General features: G+C 42.5%; 1 protein-coding gene across 1 annotated transcript in view; it reads left to right on the top strand.

Annotated features, from left to right (window-relative positions):
• dlg2 (discs, large homolog 2 (Drosophila)) overlaps positions 1 to 22,799 on the top strand; it is a 945,868-nt gene that overhangs the window by 249,057 nt on the left and 674,012 nt on the right. Inside the window, exon 5 of the mRNA XM_078221879.1 lies at positions 17,710 to 17,817. Within this exon, the coding sequence (XP_078078005.1) occupies positions 17,710 to 17,817 (108 nt within the window). The remainder of the gene's footprint in view (positions 1 to 17,709; positions 17,818 to 22,799) is intronic.

The following is a 22,799-nucleotide window of genomic DNA, read 5'->3' on the forward strand; positions in this document are numbered from 1 at the left end:
TCATTCCTGTGCTCTGTCTCGTCATTGTCTGAAATCCGACCCACTATGGTGGTGTCACCAGCAAACTTGAAAATCGAATTAGAGGGGAATTTGGCCGCACAGTCATCGGTGTATAAGGAGTATAGTAGGGGGCTGAGAACACAGCCTTGTGGGGCACCAGTGTTGAGGATGATCGTGGAGGAGATGTCGTTGCCTATCCTTACTGATTGTGGTCTATGAGTTAGGAAGTTTAGGATCCAGTCGCAGAGGGAGGTGCCGAGATAATGGATGCATTGGTGGTTATTGTGGGCGGCACAGTGGTTAGCACTGCTGCCTCACAGCCCCAGTCTCTGGGTTCGATTCCAGCCTGACTGTGTGGAGTTTTCGTGTTCTCCCTGTGTCTGTGTGGTTTTTCTCTGGGTGCTCTGGTTTCCTGCCACAGTCCAAAGATGTGCAGGTTAGGTGGATTGGACATGGTAAATGTGTGGGGTTGTGGGGAAAGGGCAGTTAGGGGGGGGTGTGGGTGGGGTTGGGCCTGGGTAAGGTGTCTTGATGGGCTGAATGGCCTCCTTCTGCATTGTAGGAATTCTATGGGATTCTATGGTTATCTTTAACAATTTTATTGACTCTGGAAAGATTCTTAGAGATTGGAAAGTAGCAAAAATAACCCCACTATTTAGAGAGGGAGGAAGAAAACAGAGAATGATGGATCTCTTTGAAGTCAATGGTAGGGGAAATGGTGGAATCTATTTTAAAGGATGTTATAACTAGACACTTGAGAAATAATGATAGATTAGGCAGAGTAAAAAGGAGATTATGTTTGACAAACCTATTGGAAGTTTTTGAGGATGTTGCATGTAGCATAGAAAAAGGAGAACCAGTGGATGTGTTGTATTTGGTTTTTCAGAAGGCTTTTGATAAAGTCCCACACAGGAGTTTAGTAAATAAAATTAGAGCACATGGAATTGGAATGAGAATTACTGAACAGACAGTGAGTAGGAATAAATGGATCATTCTCAGGATGGCAGGCTCTGGGATATCGCAAGGAGAAGTGCCGGGACCACAGCTGTTCATGATCTATATAAATGATTTGAGGGTGAAATTTTCTGTTCTGGAGACTAAGTGAAGTGGTGGGTGGGAAAATTGGCATGAGTCCCGCTAGGCAGCAAAGTGGGATCTCATGGCAGATCATCTGTTTTTTTAGTTATTTATGTACCAGTGAGAAGCTCTTTGAATCCTGTGGTGGGATGGGCAGAGATTCGTTTGCCCCTCTGTTACCTTTTTGGGTCAAAGTTCTGAGTGCCATATTTAAATTGCATCCAAATACACATTCACTCTCTGCAAAACAGTTGAGTGGGGAACCTATTGATAATGACTGCCAGGAAATCCAAATCAGTGCCCCAAAGTTCAGCTGCACTCCTCTGAAGAGACTGCATCAAGCAGTCCAGGACCAGAAGGAAGCCCTTTTTCTGAAAAACGGGAGCTGGAGGTCCACTAACCTAATCATGTTGGCCTGGAAGGAGGTCGTCAGGGACCTGCATGCGGACCCCAGAAGAAGGCTGCCCTGCTGTGCAGCAAGAAGTTGAATGATTTTGTTCACTTTGCCAGGGTAAGTCGATCTTCTCACTCCAAATCTTAAGGGCATCAGGCATTCTAAGGGTTACAATCCATAGGGAACTCGCACACTAACAGCAGAAAGGACATCAGCACTGAATTTCTGACAGACACTTTAACATCTCCACCAGCAAACATACATACACCTCATTGGGTCCTTGTTCTACAGCAGGTGGAGGGAGAGGTAGCTGAGGCTGGTGACACTTGGAGGACAGCTGGAGCTCAGGATCCTGCTGAGTCCCCGTCCAATTATAAGCCTCTGAAATTGGACATCATAGAATTTTAGAGCTGAAAAGACAGGCAGGTGAACACCAGACAGGGTTGTTAGAGGCCACCAACAGATTAGAATGAAAGATGAAGGAGTCCATCCACATTCTGTCTGATGTCATGGCTCTAATATGACAGTGCATCAAGGTCACCATTGGAAGGATGGCAGCCCAGATCCAGTTTCCGTTGGATTTGAACTCAGTCCTGTACACCATCGCTCTAGCCATGGTGTGTTCCATCAGTGGTAAAGCGAGAGGGAAGCGGGAATCTCAACCAGCCCCCAGGTGACCCTTCTCCTCATGGAGTTACCCACAAGCTGGAGGAGCATCAGCTGGACACCCCACAGCCATCCACATGGGAGTTCCAAGGGTGTCCAACTGCTCTAAATATTCTCTGCCTGTGGCTCCATCCATGCCAGCAGGCCAAGCCAAGGAGGGCGTACCTGACCCAAAGCAGGAGACCCTTACCAGGCTGTGGTGCTGCTTCGTAGAAGAACTGAGATCTCGCAACACCACTGTTACAGATAGGTGAAAGAAACACCTACGTATCTCAAAGTTGCTGGTGAAGTGAAGGTTGCCAGGTGCACACCACTTATGTACGGTCATGAAACAGACTGTTCTAATTATCTGCTGATGGGGCATTTAAATTTGGAGGGAGAATGTGATTATGGTGCGCTTTACTTTGAATAAGCATTCATGAGGTGCAAATATGGTTCCTGACATGGATCAACGGGAAATTCGACCCACCATGAAAGTCAGGAGAACAAAATTTCAAACTAATTTCTTAATTTTGTCACTAATCCAATTTTGTGCACTTGCCCACCATAAGCTGGGAGGAGTGGGTAATTCCACCCTCCGATGTGGGGACCAAATGTAATATATCCATCTTTGCTGATGCCAACTGTACTTTGGGAATGTACGTTGCGAAGAGGATGCAACAAGGTTTCAAGGGGACTTGGACTGGCTAAATGAATGGGCAAGAAATGACAGATGGAATATTAGCTGAATAAGTGTGAAGTTATCCACTTTGGTAGAAAAAACAGAAGGGCAGAATATTTCTGAAATGGTGAGAGGTTAGGAATGTTGATATCCAAAAGCACCTGCGAGTTCTTGTTCATGAGTCATCAAAAGCTAACATGAGTTGCAGCACGCAATTAGGAAGGCTAATTGTATATGGGCCTTCATCGCAAATGGAATTGAGTACAGGGGTAAAGACGTTTGCTGCAATTGTACAGACTAAGCCTTTCTGACACCATACCTGGAGTATTATATACAGCTTTGGTCTCTTTACCTAAGGAAGGAAATAATTACCATAGAAGGAGTGAAACAAAGGTTCGCCAGATTAATCCCTGGGATGGCAGGACTGTTTTATGGGGAGAGATTGAAGAAAGCAGGGCCTGTATTCTCTAGTATTTTGAAGAATGAGAGGTGATCTCACTGAAACTTGCACAATGTTTACAGGATGTGACATGGTGGATGAATCTTTGGAATTCTGTATCCCAGAGGCTGCGGAAGTTCAATCATTGAGCGTGTTCAAGACAGAAATCGATAAGATTTTTCAGCACGAATGATATCAAGAGATATGGGAATAGCATAGTAAATGGGCTGAATGACCTACTCCTGCTCCTATGTTCCTATAAGCCTTCCTTCTGCTATACCTGCAGGTTAAGTTTCTATGATATGTGTACAAAGATACCTAAATCCTCTGAAACCAATATTTACTAGTTTTTCACTGTTTAAAAAAGTATTTTGCTTTTCCATTCTTCCTACCAAAGTGAGTAATTTCCCAATTCCGCACATTATACTCCATTTGCCACCTTCCTACCCAATCACTTAACTGATTTGTGTCCCTTTGCAGCCTCTTTATGTCCTTCTTGGAGCTTACTTTTGCACCTAGCTTTTTATCACTCAGTCTCCTCATCTAAGTCATTGATACAAATTGTAACTGGCTGCATCCCAAGAACCAATCCTTGTGGTATTCCTTTTGTTACACCCTGCCATCTCAAGGATTCCAAGGAAGATGTCAGAAAGAGGAAACATATGTTAAACCTTTTCCTTGTATTTAAAAATAATTCCTGGCTTGTCATGGTCTTTATGCTCCAGCAAAAATAATTATTTTCTTGTACCAGTAATGGAAATATTACATGCTGTAATCACTTAAAAAACACTAAAAAAAAAGCCCCAGGATCTACTTGGGACCATGAAGTGGAGATGCTGGCGTTAGACTGGGGTGGGCACTGTAAGAAGTTTCATAACACCAGGTTAAAGTCCAACAGGTTTATTTGATATCACGAGCTTTTGGAGCGCTGCTCCTCCATCAGGTGAGTCCTCACCTGATGAAGGTAATCACTCACCTGATGAAGGAGCAGTGCTCCGAAAGCTTGTGCTACCAAATAAACCTGTTGGACTTTAACCTGATATTGTGAAACTTCTTACTGGGACCATGAAGAAAGTGGAAGGAAATATTTCTGGATAGAAAATGCACAAAAATAGGATTCCTGGACATTCTGTAGAAATTAAAAGCAGGATGCTTAAAACATTTCTCAATGAGAGCCAGCCAGATTGAAGAGCTAGCCGCCTGTCAGGTACAAAAACAGCCATGGAGCTGCTGCCCGATAGGAGATTCTAGTGATGGAGAGAGATCATGGGGACAGTTGTGGAGGCCGATTGCTGCATTACAGACATGGAGGGGTGGATGTGCAATTAGAGATCACAAGGGGATGTAGGGACTTTACAGGACCAACACATACACATCGTGGCTGTAAGTATAGGTCAAAGCCTGCATATTCTGTAGCAAATGATTTACCTCCTCACTTTCCAAAAACAGTCAAGAGTGTAATGGATTACTTAACCATTTACTTGTCTAGATGTGTACAACTCCAGCAACACTTAAGAACCTCTACACTATCTAGGACAAAGCAGTCTGCATGATTGACATTGCACGGCCACCTTAAACATTTATTCTCACTGTCAATGTATCATGGCTGCAGTATGTTCTGGCAGCACCTGTTCTTCTGAGTCCTAAATGATTGGCCCCTTATCTTGAGGCTGAGCCCCTCTGTTTTAAATTCTCTGACCAGCAGAAGCAATCTCTCAATGTCCACCTGATCACATCCCTTCAGAATATTTTATGTTTCAGTGAGATTGTCTCTCATTCTTCTAAACTGTGGAGAATGGAAGCTGCTCAATTTACTCAGCCCCTCATCATAGGACAACTCCATCATCTCATGGATCAATTAAGTGAACATCTGTACTATTTCCAGTGCAAGCATAACCTTTTTTAAATGTGGAGACCAAAACTGCATATTCCTGATGTGGTGTCACCAAAACCCTGTACGATTGTGGCAGGACTTTTTTATTTCTATACTCCAATCCCCTTGCAATCAAGGCCAACCTGCCATGTGTCTTCCAAATTTCTTGTTGTAACTAACTTACTGCGGCTCTTTGTACAAGTATACCCGAGTGTCTTTGAACATCAATACTTACAGGCTTCCCACTATTGACAAAAATTATTTTCTATTCTACAAACCAAGTGCATAATTTCGTACTCTATTTGCAATCTTGTTTTCAACTCACTTAACCAGTCCATATCTCTTTGCAGCCTTTCAATATCCTCCCCACAGCTTACCTCTCCATCTATCTTTGTATCATCAGCAAGGTTAGATCCATTACTCTCCATCTCTTCATCTAAGTCATTAATATAGATTGTAAATGGCTGATGTCCCAGCACTGGTCTTTGACACTCCACTATTCACTGTCTGGCAACTTGAAAATGCTATGCTTATGCCCAATCTCTGCAACCTCAGGAGAGTTGATTGTCAGAATTATCGGTGAGCGGGAGGGTCGGCGAGAAGTGTCAGCAAGCTTCAAGGTCGGTGACTGGGAGGGTTGTCGAGTGGGAGGGTTGGCGAGCAAGAGAGTCAGCAAGTGGGAGGGTCTGGGAGGTTGGCATTTGGGAGGGTCGGCAAATAGGAGAAACCAGGAAAGAAGTGGCAAGAGGAATGTAGAACATAGAACATTACAGCGCAGGACAGGTCCTTCGGCCCTCGATGTTGCGCCGACCAGTGAAACCAATCTAAAGCCCATCTAACCTACACTATTCCAATATCATTGATATGTTTATCCATGTAGGGAGAGGTAAATTAGTGAATTGGAGGGTCAGTGAACAGTAGACGCAGAGAGGGAAGGTGAGAGCAGGAGAGGCAGAGAGAGACAGTGAGAGAGAGAAGTAGGATGGGAAATGGTGATTGGGAGGGATAGTAGGTAGGAAAGGAGGTGACAAGCTGGAGAGTTGGCAAGTGGGAGAGCTGGCGAGCAGGAAATAAAAGTGACGAGCAAAAGAAACAGGGTGTGAAGTGGAGAGCTAGAGATCAGGAGAGGAAAGGGGCGAGTTGGAGGGTCAGTGATTGGGAGAGGAGGGAAGGAAAATGATGAGCAGGAGGGTAGGTGAATGGTGAGCAGAAGTGTCAGGGAGGGAAATACATGGACTGCAGCTGTTGAAGTCAGCTCATCCCTAAAGTTGTGGGAAGCTGTGAGCGGGGTGGTCTGGGGAGGGAAGCAGCGAGTGAGAGGGTAGGCAAGCAGATTAGGTGATGAGCAGGAAGATCAGTAAGTGGGAAGGAAGCAGCGAGTGGGTGAGGTGGTGATGGGAGGGTCAGTGAGTGGGAAGGAAGCAGCGAGCGGATGGATCAGTGAATAGGAAGTGGCAAATAGGAGAGTCAATGAATGGGTGAGGCGGAAAGTGGGAGGGTCAGTGAGTGGGAAGGAAGCAGCGAGTGGGTGAGGTGGTGATGGGAGGGTCAGTGAGTGGGAAGGAAGCAGCGAGCGGGAGAGATATCGAGTGGGTGGGTCAGTGAGTGGGAGGTGGTAACGAGTGAGCAGCGAACCGGATGGTCAGGAGTGGGGGAGGTGACGAGTGTGAAGATCAGTGAATGGAAAGGAAGCGGCAAATGTGAGCCAAGCGGTGAAACAACATTTTGTTTTTAAAAATGACAGGGCATGCTAAGTAACCATCCAAAAACAAAAAGAGAGGCAGCTCAATTCAGGAACCTCCCTAATTTACTAACTGAAACATGCTATTAGAATGATTTGATTTGATTTATTATTGTCACGTGTATTGGAACACAGTATAAAGTATTGTTTCTTGCACGCTATACAGACAAAACATACTGTTCATGGAGTACATTGAGTATATTAGGGTGGCATGGTGGCACAGTGGTTAGCACTGCTGCCTCACAGCGCCAGGGATTCAGGTTCAATTCCCAGCTTGAGTCACTGTTTGTGTAGAATTTGCACATTCTCCCCGTGTCTGTGCAGGTTTCCTCTAGGTGCTCCAGTTTCCTCCCACAGTCTGAAAGATGTTAGGTGCATTGGCCATGCTAAATCCTCCTACAGTGTACCCGAACAGGTGCCGGAGTGTGGCGTCTAGGGGATTTTCACAGTAACTTCATTGCAGTGTTAATGTAAGCCTACTTATGACACCAATAATAAATAAACATTGGGGAGATGGAAAGGAGAGGGTGCAGAATATAATGTTATAGTCAGAGCTAGGGTGCAGAGAAAGATCAGCTTAATGTATGGTAGGTCCATTCAAAAGTCTGATGATGGCAGGGAAGAAGCTGTTTTTCAGTCAGTTGGTACGTGTTCTCAGACTTTTGTATCTTTTTCCCGACGGAAGAAGGTGGAAGAGAGGATGTCCGGGATGCATTGGTTCTTGATTATGCTGGCTGCTTTTCCGAGGCAGCAGGAAGTATAGACGGAGTCAATGGATGGGAGGCTGGTTTGCATGATGGACTGGGCTACTTTCACAATCCTTTGTAGTTTCTTGCAGTCTTTGTCAGAGTAGGAGCCATACCAAGCTGTAATATATCTGGAAAGGGTGCTTCCTATGGTGCATCAGTAATAATTGGTGAGAGTCATAGCAGACATGCCAAATCTCCTTGACCTCCTGAGAAAGTAGAGGCGTTGGTGGACTTTGTTAACTATAGCGTCAGCGTAGAGGGACCAGGACAGGTTGTTGATGATTTGAATACTTGAAGCCCTCGGCCATTTCCACTTCATCACCATTGATGGGCCACGTCCTCCACTACACTTTCTGAAGTCGATGACTATCTACTTTGTTTTGTTGACATTGAGGGAGAGATTATTGTCGTTGCACCATTTCATCAGATTCTCTATCTCTTTCTTGTACTCTGTTTTGTCATTGTTTGAGATCCAACCCACTACGGTGGTGTCATCAGCAAGCTTGAAAAGGAATTGGAACAGAATTTGGCCACACAGCCATAAGTGTATAAAGATTATAGTAAGAGTTGAGGACACAGCCTTGCAGGGGGGGTGCCAGTGTTGAGGATCATTGTGGAGGAGGTGTCATTGCCTATCCTTACTGATTGCGGCCTGTGGGTTAGGAAGTCTAGGATCCAGTCACAGAGGGAAGAGCCTAGCCCTAGGCCATGGATTTTGGAGATGTGTTTTGCTGGGATAATGGTATTGAAGACTGAACTGTAATCAATAAATAGGAATCTGACATCAGTAGAAACAAGGAATATCTATACCTGTGTTATAGGGAGTCGCTTCGCTCAATTGGCTGGACGGGTCGCTTGTGATTCAGTGCAATGCCAACGGCGTGGGTTCAATATCCATACCGGCTGCGGTTATTCATGTAGGCCTGTCTTCCCAATCGTGCCCCTCGCCTGAGGTTTGGTGATCCTCAGGTAAAATCACCACCAGTCAGCTCTCCCCCTCAAAGGAGAGAGCCTATGTGATCTGGGACTATGGGGACTTTAATTTTACTTTATCCGTACTTATAATTGCAATTCAGAATACATTTCAGCTGGAAGGTAATTAATTAATGACTTCTAATGACCTTCACTTCCATCATTCAGCCATAAAATAATTTGAGTTTTCTTGAAAAACATTCAAATTGGTAGAGGTCAAAATAAAAAACTCAGAAAATGCTGGAAATGCTCAGTAGGCCTGGCAGCATCTATGGAGAGAGAAAGCTTTTGTTATAACAGCTAAAATATCAGAATTATACCCTGAAACAGTACAGAAAGATCACCTGGCGCATCATTGGCTCTTTGGTAAAGCAACACTCATAGTCATACTCCTCTGCTTTTTTGCCATAGACTTCAATTATTTATCCCTTTCTCCTCTGAAAGTTACTACCATATTTGCTTTTATCACTCTTTTGGGGAATGCATTCTACATCATAACTTGCCATGTAAAAAAGCTTCCTCATGTCATGTCTGGTTATTTTGACAATCACCTTCAACCTGTGTCCTTTGGTTGCTGACTCATCTGCCACCGGAAACAATTTCTTCTGTTCATGACTTTGAGCACCTCAACCACATCCCCCTCTTCACTTTCCGTCCTTTAAGGAGAGTAATCCAAGCTTCTCTACTCTCCCTATTCTCTCCGGACATTCTCTCTTCCACCTTCCGTCGGGAAAAAGATACAAAAGTCTGAGGTCACGTACCAACCTCAAGAACAGCTTCTTCTCTGTTGCTGTCAGACTTTTGAATGGACTTACCTTGCATTAAGTTGATCTTTCTCTACACCCTAGCTATGACGGTAACACTACATTCTGCACTCTCTCGTTTCCTTCTCTATGAACAGTATGTTTTGTCTATATAGCACAAGAAACAATACTTTTTCACTATGTTAATACATGTGAGAATAATCAAATCAAATCTAGTAAAGCCCTTCTGCGGCCTCACCTTGGTACTGTCATGTTCCTAAAAGTGTCATATCTAGAAATGAATAGGATGCTCCATCTGAGGCCTAATAGTGTCTTATAAAGGCATTACTCCTCTGCTTTTGCACTCTATGGCCAGAATTCCACCCTCCCTTGCTGGCGGTTTTTCAAGCTGGGGTGTGAGCATGAAATTGAAGGCATGGGATTCCTCCAGCTTCCTGCCTGCCTTGGCCATGAACCAATACACACTGGTGTAGTCATGGCCTCATGGGAAACGCACCCTTGCCCCAGTTGAGTCCCTTAGGTGGCCAATTATTGGCCACTTAAGGGCCGTTTCCATCCAGCCTCAGTTGTTAGGCTGGCAAGAGGATTGACCTTGCCTGGGGGAAATCCAAAAATCAACATACTTGGATCTTAGTCAGGAACAGGGCAGGAGGGGGTGTCTCCATCAGATACCTTGCCAGCCAGCAAATTCAGACTTTATTTGCTGATAAAGCCAATGAACCCAAATGATTTTTTTAAACAGCCTTCTCACCTTGTCCTGCCACCTTCAAATATTTACACACATATATCCCTAGGTCGCCTGCACCTAAACCACCCCCTTTAAAATTGAACCATTTTATTTAATTTGCCTCTCCTCATTCTTACTACATTAAATTTAATTTACCATGTGTCTGTCTGTTTCACTAGTCTGCCGATGTCCTCCTGAATATTGTTACTATCTTCCCCAGTGATTAATACGTGCGATCTTCAAACTTTGAGATTACGCCCTGTATATCTGAGTCCAGACTTTTAATAAACAACAAAAAGAGCAGTAGATCTGATGTGGATCTCTGGGGGTGTAGTAATTGGAAGGATAGGTGACCACCAGTTTGTGCATAACAAACTATTATGGTTTATTTACAAGCAGATAAATATACAGAGTAATTTCACAATGTTAACACGCATAGCTCCAGAATCTACTCCTCATGCTCTGCACCAAGATCTCTGCACTTATTTCCCATTGGGTGATAGGGTCACATGACCCTCTCGGTGTCCAGCGGAGGGGCCAGCTATTACAGGGGGACATCACTAATTCCTTTCAATCTGCAAAAAAAATTCAATCACCCATGTGTTCGGCTTTCCATCTCTTAGCCAGTTTCATATAAATGTTCACAATGTCCTGTAATCTGTGGGCTTCAACTTTTCCTACCTTTTTACTATTCATAGCAAACGTTTTGGTTCAGTTCTATATTAGCCACTATTCTATTCTATTTTGCTCTTTTATTCACCTCTCAAATCTCTGTAGATTTTGTATTCAGTTTGGATCACTTTATATTACCTTACATTTGTCATAAATGTCCTTTTTCTGATTTGTTTTAATTTCTGTATTTTAAATTATCCAGGAAGCTCTAACTTTGGATGTCCTTTTTCTCCTCTACTCTTCCTGGAACTACCTTCCTCATTGAAAGCTTCCCCATTGTTCTATTACCATTTTGTCAATCTTTTTATTCCCCAATCCATCTGTGCCATATCTTCTCTCAAATTACTGAAATTAGCCCAACTCCAGTTAAGTATTTGTACATTTGATTGTCCCTTGCCCTTTCTATAACTTTTCTAAATCTGTTGATATTATGATTACAGAATCATAATACAGTGCAGAAGGAGGTCATCCAGTCCATCAAGTCTGCACCGGCTCGCTGAAGGAGCATTCTACCTAATCCCACTCTGTTACCAACATTGCACTATTTTTCTTTTGAAATGGCAATCCAAATCCCTTTTTGAATCCTTAGATTAAACCTGCCTACACCACCCTTTCAGGATTTTAAAAGTTAAGAAGCGTTGTTATAATTGTATAAAGCGTTTGTGAGACCACACCTGGTGCATTGTGTCCAATTTTGGCCTCCTTACCTGAGGAAGGATGTGGTGGCACTGAAGGCAGTTCAGAGGAGGTTCACCAGATTGATTCCAGGAATTAAAGGTTGTCGTATGAGGAGCGGTTGAATAGCTTGGTCTTGTATTTTCTGGAGTTCAGAAGAATGAGGGGGGATCTGATTGAAGGATATAAAATGCTAAAGGGGATTGATAAGGTGGACGTTGAACAGATTTTCCCCTTGTGGGACAGTCGAGAACAAGAGGTCATAGATCTAGAGTGAGAGGATGTAGGTTCAGAACTGAGATGAGGAGAAACTACTTCTCTTAGAGGGTTGTGAATCTGTGGAATTCACTGCTGCAGAATACAGTGGAGGCAGAATGAATCACCAGATTCAAGAAAGAGATAGATATGTTTCCGATGAAAAGAGGGATAAAGGGCTTTGGGGAACAGGTAGGAAAGTGGAGTTGAGACCAGGATAAGATCAGCCCTGATCATGTTAAATGGCAGAGTGGGCTCGAAGGGCTGAATTGCCTACTACTGCTCCTAATTCCTATATTCCTATGAAGTTTGTTCCAGACTCCAACCGCCCTCTAGTGAAAAATGTTTCGTTCACATCACTTTCTACTCCTTTTGCCCATTATTTTGAATCTGTGCCCACTACTTCTTGATGTACTTTTGAGAGCGAACAGTTTCTCGGTATTTAGCCTGTCCATATCCCTCAGGATCTTGAATACCTCTATCAAGTCTCCTCTCAGCCTTTTTTTCAAGGAAAATGGACCCAACCTCTCCAATCTATCCTAGATACAGTTGTTTATCCCTGCAATCATTCTTGTGAATCTTCTCTGTACTCTCTCCAATGCCTTCACATCTTTCCTCAAGTATGGCACCCAGAACTGGATGCAGTACTCCACATGAGACCTAATTAGTGTCTTATGCAAATTCAACATGACCTCCTCACTCGTTCACTCACTGCCCCTATTAATAAAAGCTAGGATATCATATGCTTTTTTAACTGCTTTCTCAACATGCCCTGTCACCTCGAATGACTTAATGCTCCCCAAATGCTTTGTTACTGAAGTATGCTCCAATTGCCCTAAATGTTCCACAAAATTAGACCCAGCAATGTTTACCTCCTCTATGGGATGGAAACTCACCGATTAAGAAAATTATCATGGTACATATCACAGAAAGTATTAAACGTTAACAGAATGGATATGCTAACGTATGACATAGATGATGATGTATCACTGGCATCAGTCAGTCATTTGTTTGATTCTTGGGAAGGAGGTTGGAACACCATGCTCAGGAGCAACATGCCTGCTCTGTAACCTGTTTGGATGTAGTACGAGTAAACCAGTATTAAGCAAGTACCAGAGTATGAAAACAGTCTGTCCAATAATCAAGATGTGGAGATGCCGGCGTTGGACTGGGGTAAACACAGTAAGAAGTCTAACAACACCAGATTAAAGTCCAACGGGTTTATTTGGTAGCAAAAGCCACTAGCTTTTGGAACAGGCTGTCCCTTCGTCAGGTGGGTGGGAGTTCTGATCACAAACAGGGCACAAAGACACACAATTTACATGAATAATGATTGGAATGTGAGTCTTTACAGCGAATCAAGTCTTAAAGGTACAGACAATGTGAGTGGAGGGAGCATTAAGCACAGGTTAAAGAGATGTGTATTGTCTCCAGACAGGACAGCTAGTGAGATTTTGCACATCCAGGCAGGTTGTGGGGGTTACAGATAGTGTGACATGAACCCAATATCCTGGTTGAGGCCGTCCTCATGTGTGCGGAACCTGGCTATCAGTCTCTGCTCAGCGACTCTGCGCTGTCGTGTGTCGTGAAGGCCGCCTTGGAGAACGCTTACCCGGAGATCAGAGGCTGAATGCCCGTGACCGCTGAAGTGCTCCCCAACAGGAAGAGAACAGTCTTGCCTGGTGATTGTTGAGCGGTGTTCATTCATCCGTTGTCGTAGCGACATGGTACATTGGGGAAACCATGTGGATGCTACGACAACGGATGAATGAACACTTCTCGACAATCACCAGGCAAGACTGTTCTCTTCCTGTGGGGGAGCACTTCAGCGGTCACGGGCATTCAGCCTCTGATCTCTGGGTAAGCGTTCTCCAAGGCGGCCTTCACGACACACGACAGCGCAGAGTTGCTGAGCAGAGACTGATAGCCAGGTTCTGCACACATGAGGACAGCCTCAACCGGGATATTGGGTTCATGTCACACTATCTGTAACCCCCACAACCTGCCTGGAGGTGCAAAATCTCACTAGCTGTCCTGTCTGGAGACAATACACATCTCTTTAACCTGTGCTTAATGCTCCCTCCACTCACATTGTCTGTACCTTTAAGACTTGATTAGCTGTAAAGACTCACATTCCAATCATTATTCATGTAAATTGAGTTTGTGTCTTTGTGCCCTGTTTGTGATCAGAACTCCCACCCACCTGACGAAGGGACAGCCTGTTCCAAAAGTTAGTGGCTTTTGCTATCAAATAAACCTGTTGGACTTTAACCTGGTGTTGTTAGACTTACAATAATCGAGAACCATGCCAAAAGTCCACAGATGAAAGGGACCATCCAAAACCATCCCCCCCCCCCCCCCCCTCCATTATCACTCTTCTATAGTTCTTACATCTTCCTGTAATTTGTTTGAAAATGTGCACCATCATCACCAATCACTATTTGGTGGTGTACCAGCTCCTCTATCCTGGCTGTCACCTGGAAAAAGAATGATGATTGGCATGTATAAATAAACGGAGTGGAAATTCTTTGCAGGACACAAGTAATGTAAAACATTTATTCACTTTTCTGAGACAAATGAAAGCCCCAATATTCTTCCATTCCCCTATCTCCAACTAAATAATCCCCTTCATCTCTTGGAGTTGAAACACATGTTAATGAAATACTTCTGGGCTTCTGCCAGCTGCCTTTGATGCACTTTCTAAGTTGTTTCCCATTTTTGCTTCTTCACAGTTATCCTGAGGCTGAGATCAGGAACTCAACAGTGTGAGGAATCAGATTTACTTCCTATCATTCTGTGACACCATGCATAACTGTTCCAACACGTCCTATTTGCAGCCCTATTTAACTCACTATTATTTAATGCCATGTGTTACAGTTTTACTATTTAATGGATCAACTGTAGAGACCGCCGCATGCTTGGTTTAACTGTAAATAGCCTGGCAATTATAAACAAGCATTTTCCATTCAGTTAAGTTTTATAAATTTTGTGATGTGCCAGAAATAGCATTGTATACTGTTTCTAAAAACTGATTGCTGGTCTGTTCTACTTTGAAAATTTGACTAGATAATGCAAAAGAAAGCTGAACAACAAAAATCCAAGTGTGAATGATTGGAAATATTACAGTATGTCATGACTAAATTTTGAATTATAAATATAAACTGGTGAATAACAATAAAATGATTCACTTTATGTCCTGTGTAAGTCATTTGTAAGTTAAAAATGCATGTAGCTTAGCCTTTGGTTTAATCTGATATGATTGGGGTTTTTGCTTTCTTTTAACTCATAAATGGCTTGTAGATTTCGACTAGTTGAAAGTCACAAAAAAGCTAAAGTTGTCAATTTCATGATGCTTTAGGGTTTAATGTGTGAGAGTACCATTTAACTGATTGCACTGTTTTGTTTCTGTTGAAAGTCCCGAATGTTTGATTCATGCCTATTGACTTCTTTTTGTCTCCATATTTTGAAATTAGACCATCTTGAGTTAAGGAACCAGAGCAATGGGGGTCAAAATGCTAGATAATAAATTAACCACCTGAAGATATTTAGGAACTATTTTATTTCTGGTCATATTGTTCAAAATAAGACTTGTCAAATGATAGCAAATCAGAAAGGACAATATGAATAACTAGACACTTAAAAATATATTTTCTTTACAATTTGTAGAGAGATGCAAGAGCAAACATGATTGATGAAGGTTATGTCTCGAAATGGGGATAAAAAGTTAATTGCATCTATTTCTCTACAAGACTTGCTTACATACATAATGCATGTCTGCATTTGGTTGAACACCATAAAATGATTATGTTGCAGCCATTTCTGGGGAAACTGAAAGGTCTGAAGGTGGATAAATCACCTGGACTGGATGGACTACACCCCAGGGTTCTAAGAGATAACTGAGGAAATTGTGGAGGCATTGGTGGTAATCTTTCAGGAATCACTGGAGGCAGGGAGGGTCCCAGAAAACTGGAAAGTAGTTAATGTAACACCGCTGTTTAAGAAGTGGGGGGGGGAGGCAGCTGCCGTGAAATTATAAGCCGGTTAGCCTGACTTCGGTCATTGGCAAGATTTTAGAGTCCGTTATTAAAGATGAGATCGCAGAGTACTTGGAAGTGCATGATAAAACAGGACTGAGTCAGCACGGCTTCGTTAATGGGAGGTCATGTCTGACAAATCTGTTAGAGTTCTTTGAGGAAGTAACAAGGGAGTTAGATAAAGGAGAACCAGTGGATGTGATTTATCTAGATTTCCAGAAGGCCTTTGACAAGGTGCCGCATAGAAGACTGTTAAATAAGTTAAGAGCCCATGGTGTTAAGGGTAAGATCCTGGCATGGATAGAGGATTAGCTGACTGGCAGAGAGTGGGGATAAAGGGGTCTTTTTCAGGATGGCAGCCGGTGACTAGTGATGTGCTTCAGGGGTTGGTGCTGGGACCACAACTTTTCACAATGTATATTAATGATTTGAAGAAGGAATTGAAGGCACTGTTGCTAAGTTTGCAGATGATACAAAGATATATAGAGGGACAGGTAATATTGAGGAAGCGGGGGCTGCAGAAGGACTTGGACAGGTTAGGAGAGTGGGCAAAGAAATGGCAGATAGAATACAATGTGGAAAAGTGAGAGGTTATGCACTTTGGAAGGAGGAATGAAGGCATAGACTATTTTCTAAATGGGGAAATGCTTAGGAAATCAGAAGCACAAAGGGAATTGGGAGTCCTTGTTCAAGATTTCCCAAAGGTTAACGTGCCAGTTCAGTCGGCAGTTAGGAAGGCAAATGCAATGTTAGTATTCATGTCGAGAGGGCTAGAATACAAGAACAGGATGTACTTCTGAGGCTGTATAAGGCTCTGGTCAGACCCCATTTGGAGTATTGTGAGCAGTTTTGGGCCCCATATCTAAGGAAGGATGTGCTGGCCTTGGAAAGGGTCCAGAGGAGGTTCACAAGCATATTCCCTGGAATGAAGAGCTTGTTGTATGAGGAACAGTTGAGGACTCTGGGTCTGTACTCGTTGGAGTTTAGAAGGATGAGGGGGGATCTTATTGAAACTTACAGAATACTGCGAGGCCTGGATAGAGTGGAAGTTGAGAGGATATTTCCACTAGTAGGAAAAACTAGAACCAGAGGGCACAACCTCGGGCGAAAGGTTTATTCAGCCAGAGAGTGATGAATGTGTGGAACTTTTTGTCGCAGAAGGCTGTGGTGGCCAGGTCATTGTGTGTCTTTAAGACAGAGATATATAGGTTCTTGATTAATAAGGGGATCAGGGGTTATGGGGAAAAGGCTGGAGAATGGGGATGAGAAAAAGATCAGCCATGATTGAATGGCGGAGCAGACTCGATGGATCGAGTGGCCTAATTCTGCTCCTATGTCTTATGGTCTTATATTTAGTTTGTCAGATTTAAATTGTTTTAGACCTATGCAGGATGCAGTACCAGCAGATTTCACTTGTGTTTGCCAGTCAGATAGTGTTTCCAGGCTTATGATGTGCCTGGAGCACTTCATTTTCCAACTCCTATCTGTGAATTTAACCTACTTCTGACTCACACTGTTCCAGTAAGAGATCATGATATGCAATTGGGCATATTACTTATTAGAAAATAATTTGAAGAATGATTGGAGGTACCTTTGTCCTTTGTACCTGATTTGAGTTGAGGCAGTTATACTTTTTGTACAGTTATACAGTTCTGACAGAAGGCCATTGACATAAAATGTTGACTCTCTTTCTCTCCACAGATGTTCCCTGACCTGCTGAGTATTTCTAGCATTTTCTGCTTATGTTTCAGATTTTCAACGAGCAGTATTGTATCTTTTGTATACTTTTTGGACTATGATGTATAAACCCCAGATGATCTTGTAAAAGAAGGTCATTTGGATTTTGGACTTTCTTTGGTAGATTTTTCAAAAAAAAGTAGAGTCATGTCAAATATTAAGTTCCCTTTTCCATCTGTTGTTTTCCTTATAACTTGTGTGTGCCAAATATATACACACAACATAGAAATTAACTTAATGATACTAAAAAAATGTAACACATTTTTATTTTAGCCAACTGGGACAGAACAAGACACAACATTGGAAAGAGAGAAAGAAGAGACTGATGACCAGGAAGGAGAACTACCAACGAAATTGCAAGAACAATGGGAACACGTCCAGGTACAATTTCTGTCCTTTTTCAAATGAAGTAGTTTCCCTAAACTGAAACAACAGCAACTTTAACTGCTGGATCGAAACTTTATCCCTCCAGCACATCATAATGGAATTCTGTTACAGCAACTTATTCTGCAGGAGATGTCACATTGAAGCTTTACAGAGCAACTACCAATGAAAGAATATGTTATGGGACTTTTCTTGATGTTATGCCTCATTAAAATTGTGGCACCCCTGAATATAATACTAAGGCATACTAATAGGGGATGCCAGATTCAATTTCTGATCAGTGCTAGGTTAACTAATCTCCACTGGGGCAAGAAAAGACGCACTACATTTAGTTTTAGTGTCCTTAACTCAGAGGTGACAAATTACTCCTGATTATTGTCCAGTGAGCCCCATTGGAAATGTTTACAGAAGGATGGGTTGAGGCTCATGTCAAGAATGGCTACTTTAAGGGAGGTACTGAAGAAGGGTGCATGTTTTCTGTTTATATCCCAGCAGGGAATCCATGTCTTCAGGAGAATTAAAAGGTAATGAAAGAAATTAGCAGATAATGAAGGAGGAAGAAAAATTGTATGAGGCAATGTATATTTTATGTAACATAATTTGTTTTGCGAGGAGAAACGTACTGACACCATTTCAGGTCAGTTGGCTTTTTAAAAAATCATTCGTGGGACATAGGCGTTGCTGGCTGGCCAGCATTTATTGCCCATCTCTAATTGCCATTGGAGGGTCAACCACATTGCTTTTGAAACTAAATGCATAAAACTGGCTATACTTTGCTATAACTTGATATTCTTACTCGGGGAGGTTAAAAAAAGAAATAGAAGAAATACAGTTTTAAGAGTTTTATTTAATTGTATGAAAAATCTAAGAGATGTACTTTGGAAACTTTTAGCACCTGTCTGACTTCAGATTGTTTGATGTTGCCACTGACAGACAGGTGCGGTAAACTACCTTTCCAGCACTGATATCTCTCACTTTGAGTACATGTTTTCCCTTGGAGCTTTTCTCTGTTAGTTTACCTTTTCCACCCTCCCCCTACATCCCTCCCACCCTGGAATCATAACAAAACCATGGAGGCCAGTTGCCATCTAATAACCCATTCAAATGATTATAATTCATGCAAACCTTGGCAGTAAATGTTGGTAGGCTTCAAGGCTGATCTCAATTTTTGTCCTTAACCAATGTTCAGCTCTTTCAGTGGTATTGCTGGATAGTAGTCAGGAGCAGGGACCCGAGTAGATTTATCCCCTTTGTCACCTTTCCAACAGCACTAGTTGAGATTTGTTAACTCCCTAAATAAGCTGGCTGAATCACTGGGGAGGGAGCATAAAATAATGTTTAAAATTGCAACTACCAATACCAGTGGGAATAGCCTGAAGGCTTTGAGTTCTATTTTATAATAGTTACTCTTATGCATTTTGGACACAATGAAACATGAGTGGGGAAAAGGCGTTCAATAGAAAATTAAGCAAATTACACTTAATTATTCGATGCAAATATCACAGATTCAATTCAAATTACTCTTCATTAATGGACATTCAAATAAATATTAGTCACAGATAACACTCAGCCCAAAATTTTCTCATCAATGGAGAGGGTCTCCACCTTAGCCAAAATGGTGCCAGGCCCCAATTCCAGAAGTCCTGTTCCCAAAACCAGCACGCACCAAACAGAGGTGGATTGTAGTTTGCATACTTGTGGTTCATGGAGCGAGTTGTATAAGTAAAAGTGCAGCTCTCTTCAAACAGATCCAATTTTCATTTGTGAGATATCAAAACACAATTTATGGGCTTTAGTTTTTTCAAGAGAAGGTCTAAACTTACTGGTGTTCTTTTGAGAGTATTGGGTTCCTACAGTATGAAAAGAAATCCAACACTGTATGTTTAAAACTTTGTTCTTATTGCTATTTTTTTTCAATGGACAATTTGCTGAACCAAAAATAGATGGCTGCTAAAAGTTATGGGCTGACCCTTTGTTCTATGAGCTACCACCAGGAGTTACAAAAACAAAATGATTCTTCACTCAGTCTGTTGAATCACACACCTCATTGTACAGATCCCTTGTAATAAACAAAAGGAGAGGGAGTGGCTCATTCAACGAGAGAGAGATTGAAACTCAAAATACTGGAAGAGATGCCAACAACTTCTTTGTCTCTTTCCTGAGGAGGTAAAATGGGATTTTGGCCAGAAGCACAGAAACTGATTGTTATGCTGCAGTTAACCATTTATGGGCCATGCCACATGCCTAAAGCCTCTCGCCTCTTTGGATAGTTTAAAAGTTTTACATCTTTAGCCTCACAGCAGTTTGCAGTTTTAACATCCAACTGGTGAACCATCAAGAAGCAGCCCTCCAGGTAGAACAACAGCCTGCTCCTGAAGCCTGTCTCCTTCCATCACCCGCAGAATTGACTCAGTCTCTGTGTACCTACTTCAGCTTGCAAGGAAATCTGACCAAAATAAATTTGATGTGGAGATGCCGGCGTTGGACTGGGGTAAACATAGTAAGAAGTCTAACGAAACCAGGTTAAAGTCCAACAGGTTTATTTGGTAGCATATGCCACTAGCTTTTGGAGCGCTGCCCCAAATGGGTATGCCCTATTTGTGAGCACATCTCCCACTCCACCTAATGAAGGGGCAGCGCTCCGAAAGCTAGTGGCATTTGCTACCAAATAAACCTGTTGGACTTTAACCTGGTGTTGTTAGACTTCTTACAAAATAAATTTGACCAGAGCCCATTTTGAAGGCACGAGCTGAATCTGATATAAAAAAGAATTCGAGCCAAGAGGCAAAAATCCAGAGGTGGGAACAATTTTTAAAATGCAAGAAAATTACCGCTGCAATTTCTCTTCTCCTAACATGAAGGAAATAGCAACTTTTGGTGCACACGCGTGGGTAAAGCAAGGAAACTTAAACAGTGAAACATTAGCATCCCTAAACACAGAATAATTGAAAGCTGTAGCTAGGGAGGTACAATTGGCACTAGCCAATTAGGTGAAAAGAAGTGAACTGATTCCAGTTGCTGATCAAGTATTTGGACCTCTCATATCAACCAGAGCAGGTGGATGAGGAATTCAGCTCTGACTCTGAATCCTTTCACCTATCCAAATTCGAGCTGGAAAAAGCTAGATTTTCAGGAGAGAAAAAGAGCAGCTCAGCAAAGAGAAAGAAAAGATTTGGGAAAGGGAGAGAAAAGAATTCTAGCTTCAAAAATTGGAAATGGATTTAGCAGCTCAAAGGGAAAGAGAGACCAGACGACTGGAAGCTGCAAGGTAAATCCTCTCTTTTGAACCAATCTCTGAGAACTTTTTGTGGCAGATTTAAATGGGGGCCAGGGAAGTTCCCAGATAGATCAGTAAAGAGTGAGGGTAAATCCTTATTTAGTTGAAGAACAACAGGGAGTACAGCAGGAACTGAACAGCCACCTGAGGGTAGTTATTTTCCAGAGGCATGGAGCAGATTAGGGGAGAACCCATTGTCGAACCAAGAGAGGGAGAGTGGCACGGTGAGAATGAATTGCATGGGTGAAGTTCACTGTCTGACTAATAGAGCAGCTCTAATGAGATTAAACCCCATGTTTGCCCACCTTAATGCAGAATCACGAGGCAACCTGACAGGGTTACCCACTGCATTTAAATAACTTATAAAGACAGACCACGCTGTACCACTATAGCTCTACCTGACATGGATATGGGAGAGACCCCTTCCATGAGGCCTTTCTATCATCTGAGTCTAGAAAAGCTGGCCCAGGATCAGGACAAGATTAATTACGTGTAGTACCAACTAATAGAGTTTGCAGCAGTAACTGGGATGTTCCAGTTGTGCTTGCACAGAAACTGGATGTTAAACCAAAATCCCTGCAGGAGGCCAAAATCAAATTTCATCCCACCAACCTCTTGGCAATTATGTCAGGGTTTGAGCCAATGAATTCACAGGTTCCAAAGATGGACAGGGAAGAGTTAAGCTTGACAAGAGCAGCTCAACCCTACAGTCAAAAGAATTTACACTTATGAGTGAGAAACCCAGAATGCCACTTTAGGGAATCCAGATCTGAATGTTAGTAACCATATATATATGGTCGGGATTTCAAGAGGCACTGAGTTCCAAAATCAGAATCTTTGCTTATATCTAAGCCCAAAAGAAAAATAAAATTTCTGAACGCTAATACCTGAATAGTCTTTCCCTGATAAAGACAGATTTTAAAGGTGAACGGGTCCATTAACCAATATCCACATTTCAGGAAAGGACAACATCCTTGCTAATGGTCTATCCGAGTTTAAACTTCAGAAATGAAGCAGGGCAGACCTTGTCCCTGCTAGCTGTGTGACTTAGCAGTGTGAGTGAGAGAATGACTGCATAGCTCTTGGTTTCTTTTGCAAGACCACATTAAATAAAAATGAAATGGATTTTTTTCCCACGAGGATGAAAGGACTGTTGGGTCTCTAAGGCATAAAAAAATCCAACACTGTCTGTTAAAAACTTTATTCTTATATTGTTTTTAATTGATTTTTCGACTGAACCAAAAAAGATGAACCAAACCAAGTCACATGACCACAGGTCTGACCCTATGTTTTAGGAGCTACTGCCAGGAATTACAAGAACAAAACAATTCTTCACTAAGTCAGTGGAATCTCACAGCTCATTGTATAGACCCCTTGTAACCAATGAAAGCGAGGAAGTGCAGATGCACTGACATATCCCAGCTGGAGTTATCACGAAAGAGAGAGATTGAAACTCGCTATATTGGATGAGATGCTAACAACCAAGTTGTCTCCCTCCTAAGCAGAACAGGGGAATTCTGGTGAGAAGCACAGAAACTAATTGTTGAACTGCAATTAATTATTAATGTCATGTCACATGACCAAAGCCTAGGGCCTCTTTGGACAGTTTTAACCTTTAGCCTCACAAGCAGGCTGTGGTTATAACATCTAACTGGTGAACCACCAAGAAGCAGCCCTCCAGGCAGAACAATAGCCTGCTCTG

The sequence above is a fragment of the Mustelus asterias genome, chromosome 10 (genome assembly GCF_964213995.1).
Source record: "Mustelus asterias chromosome 10, sMusAst1.hap1.1, whole genome shotgun sequence".
In the NCBI taxonomy this organism is placed as follows: Eukaryota; Metazoa; Chordata; class Chondrichthyes; order Carcharhiniformes; family Triakidae; genus Mustelus; species Mustelus asterias.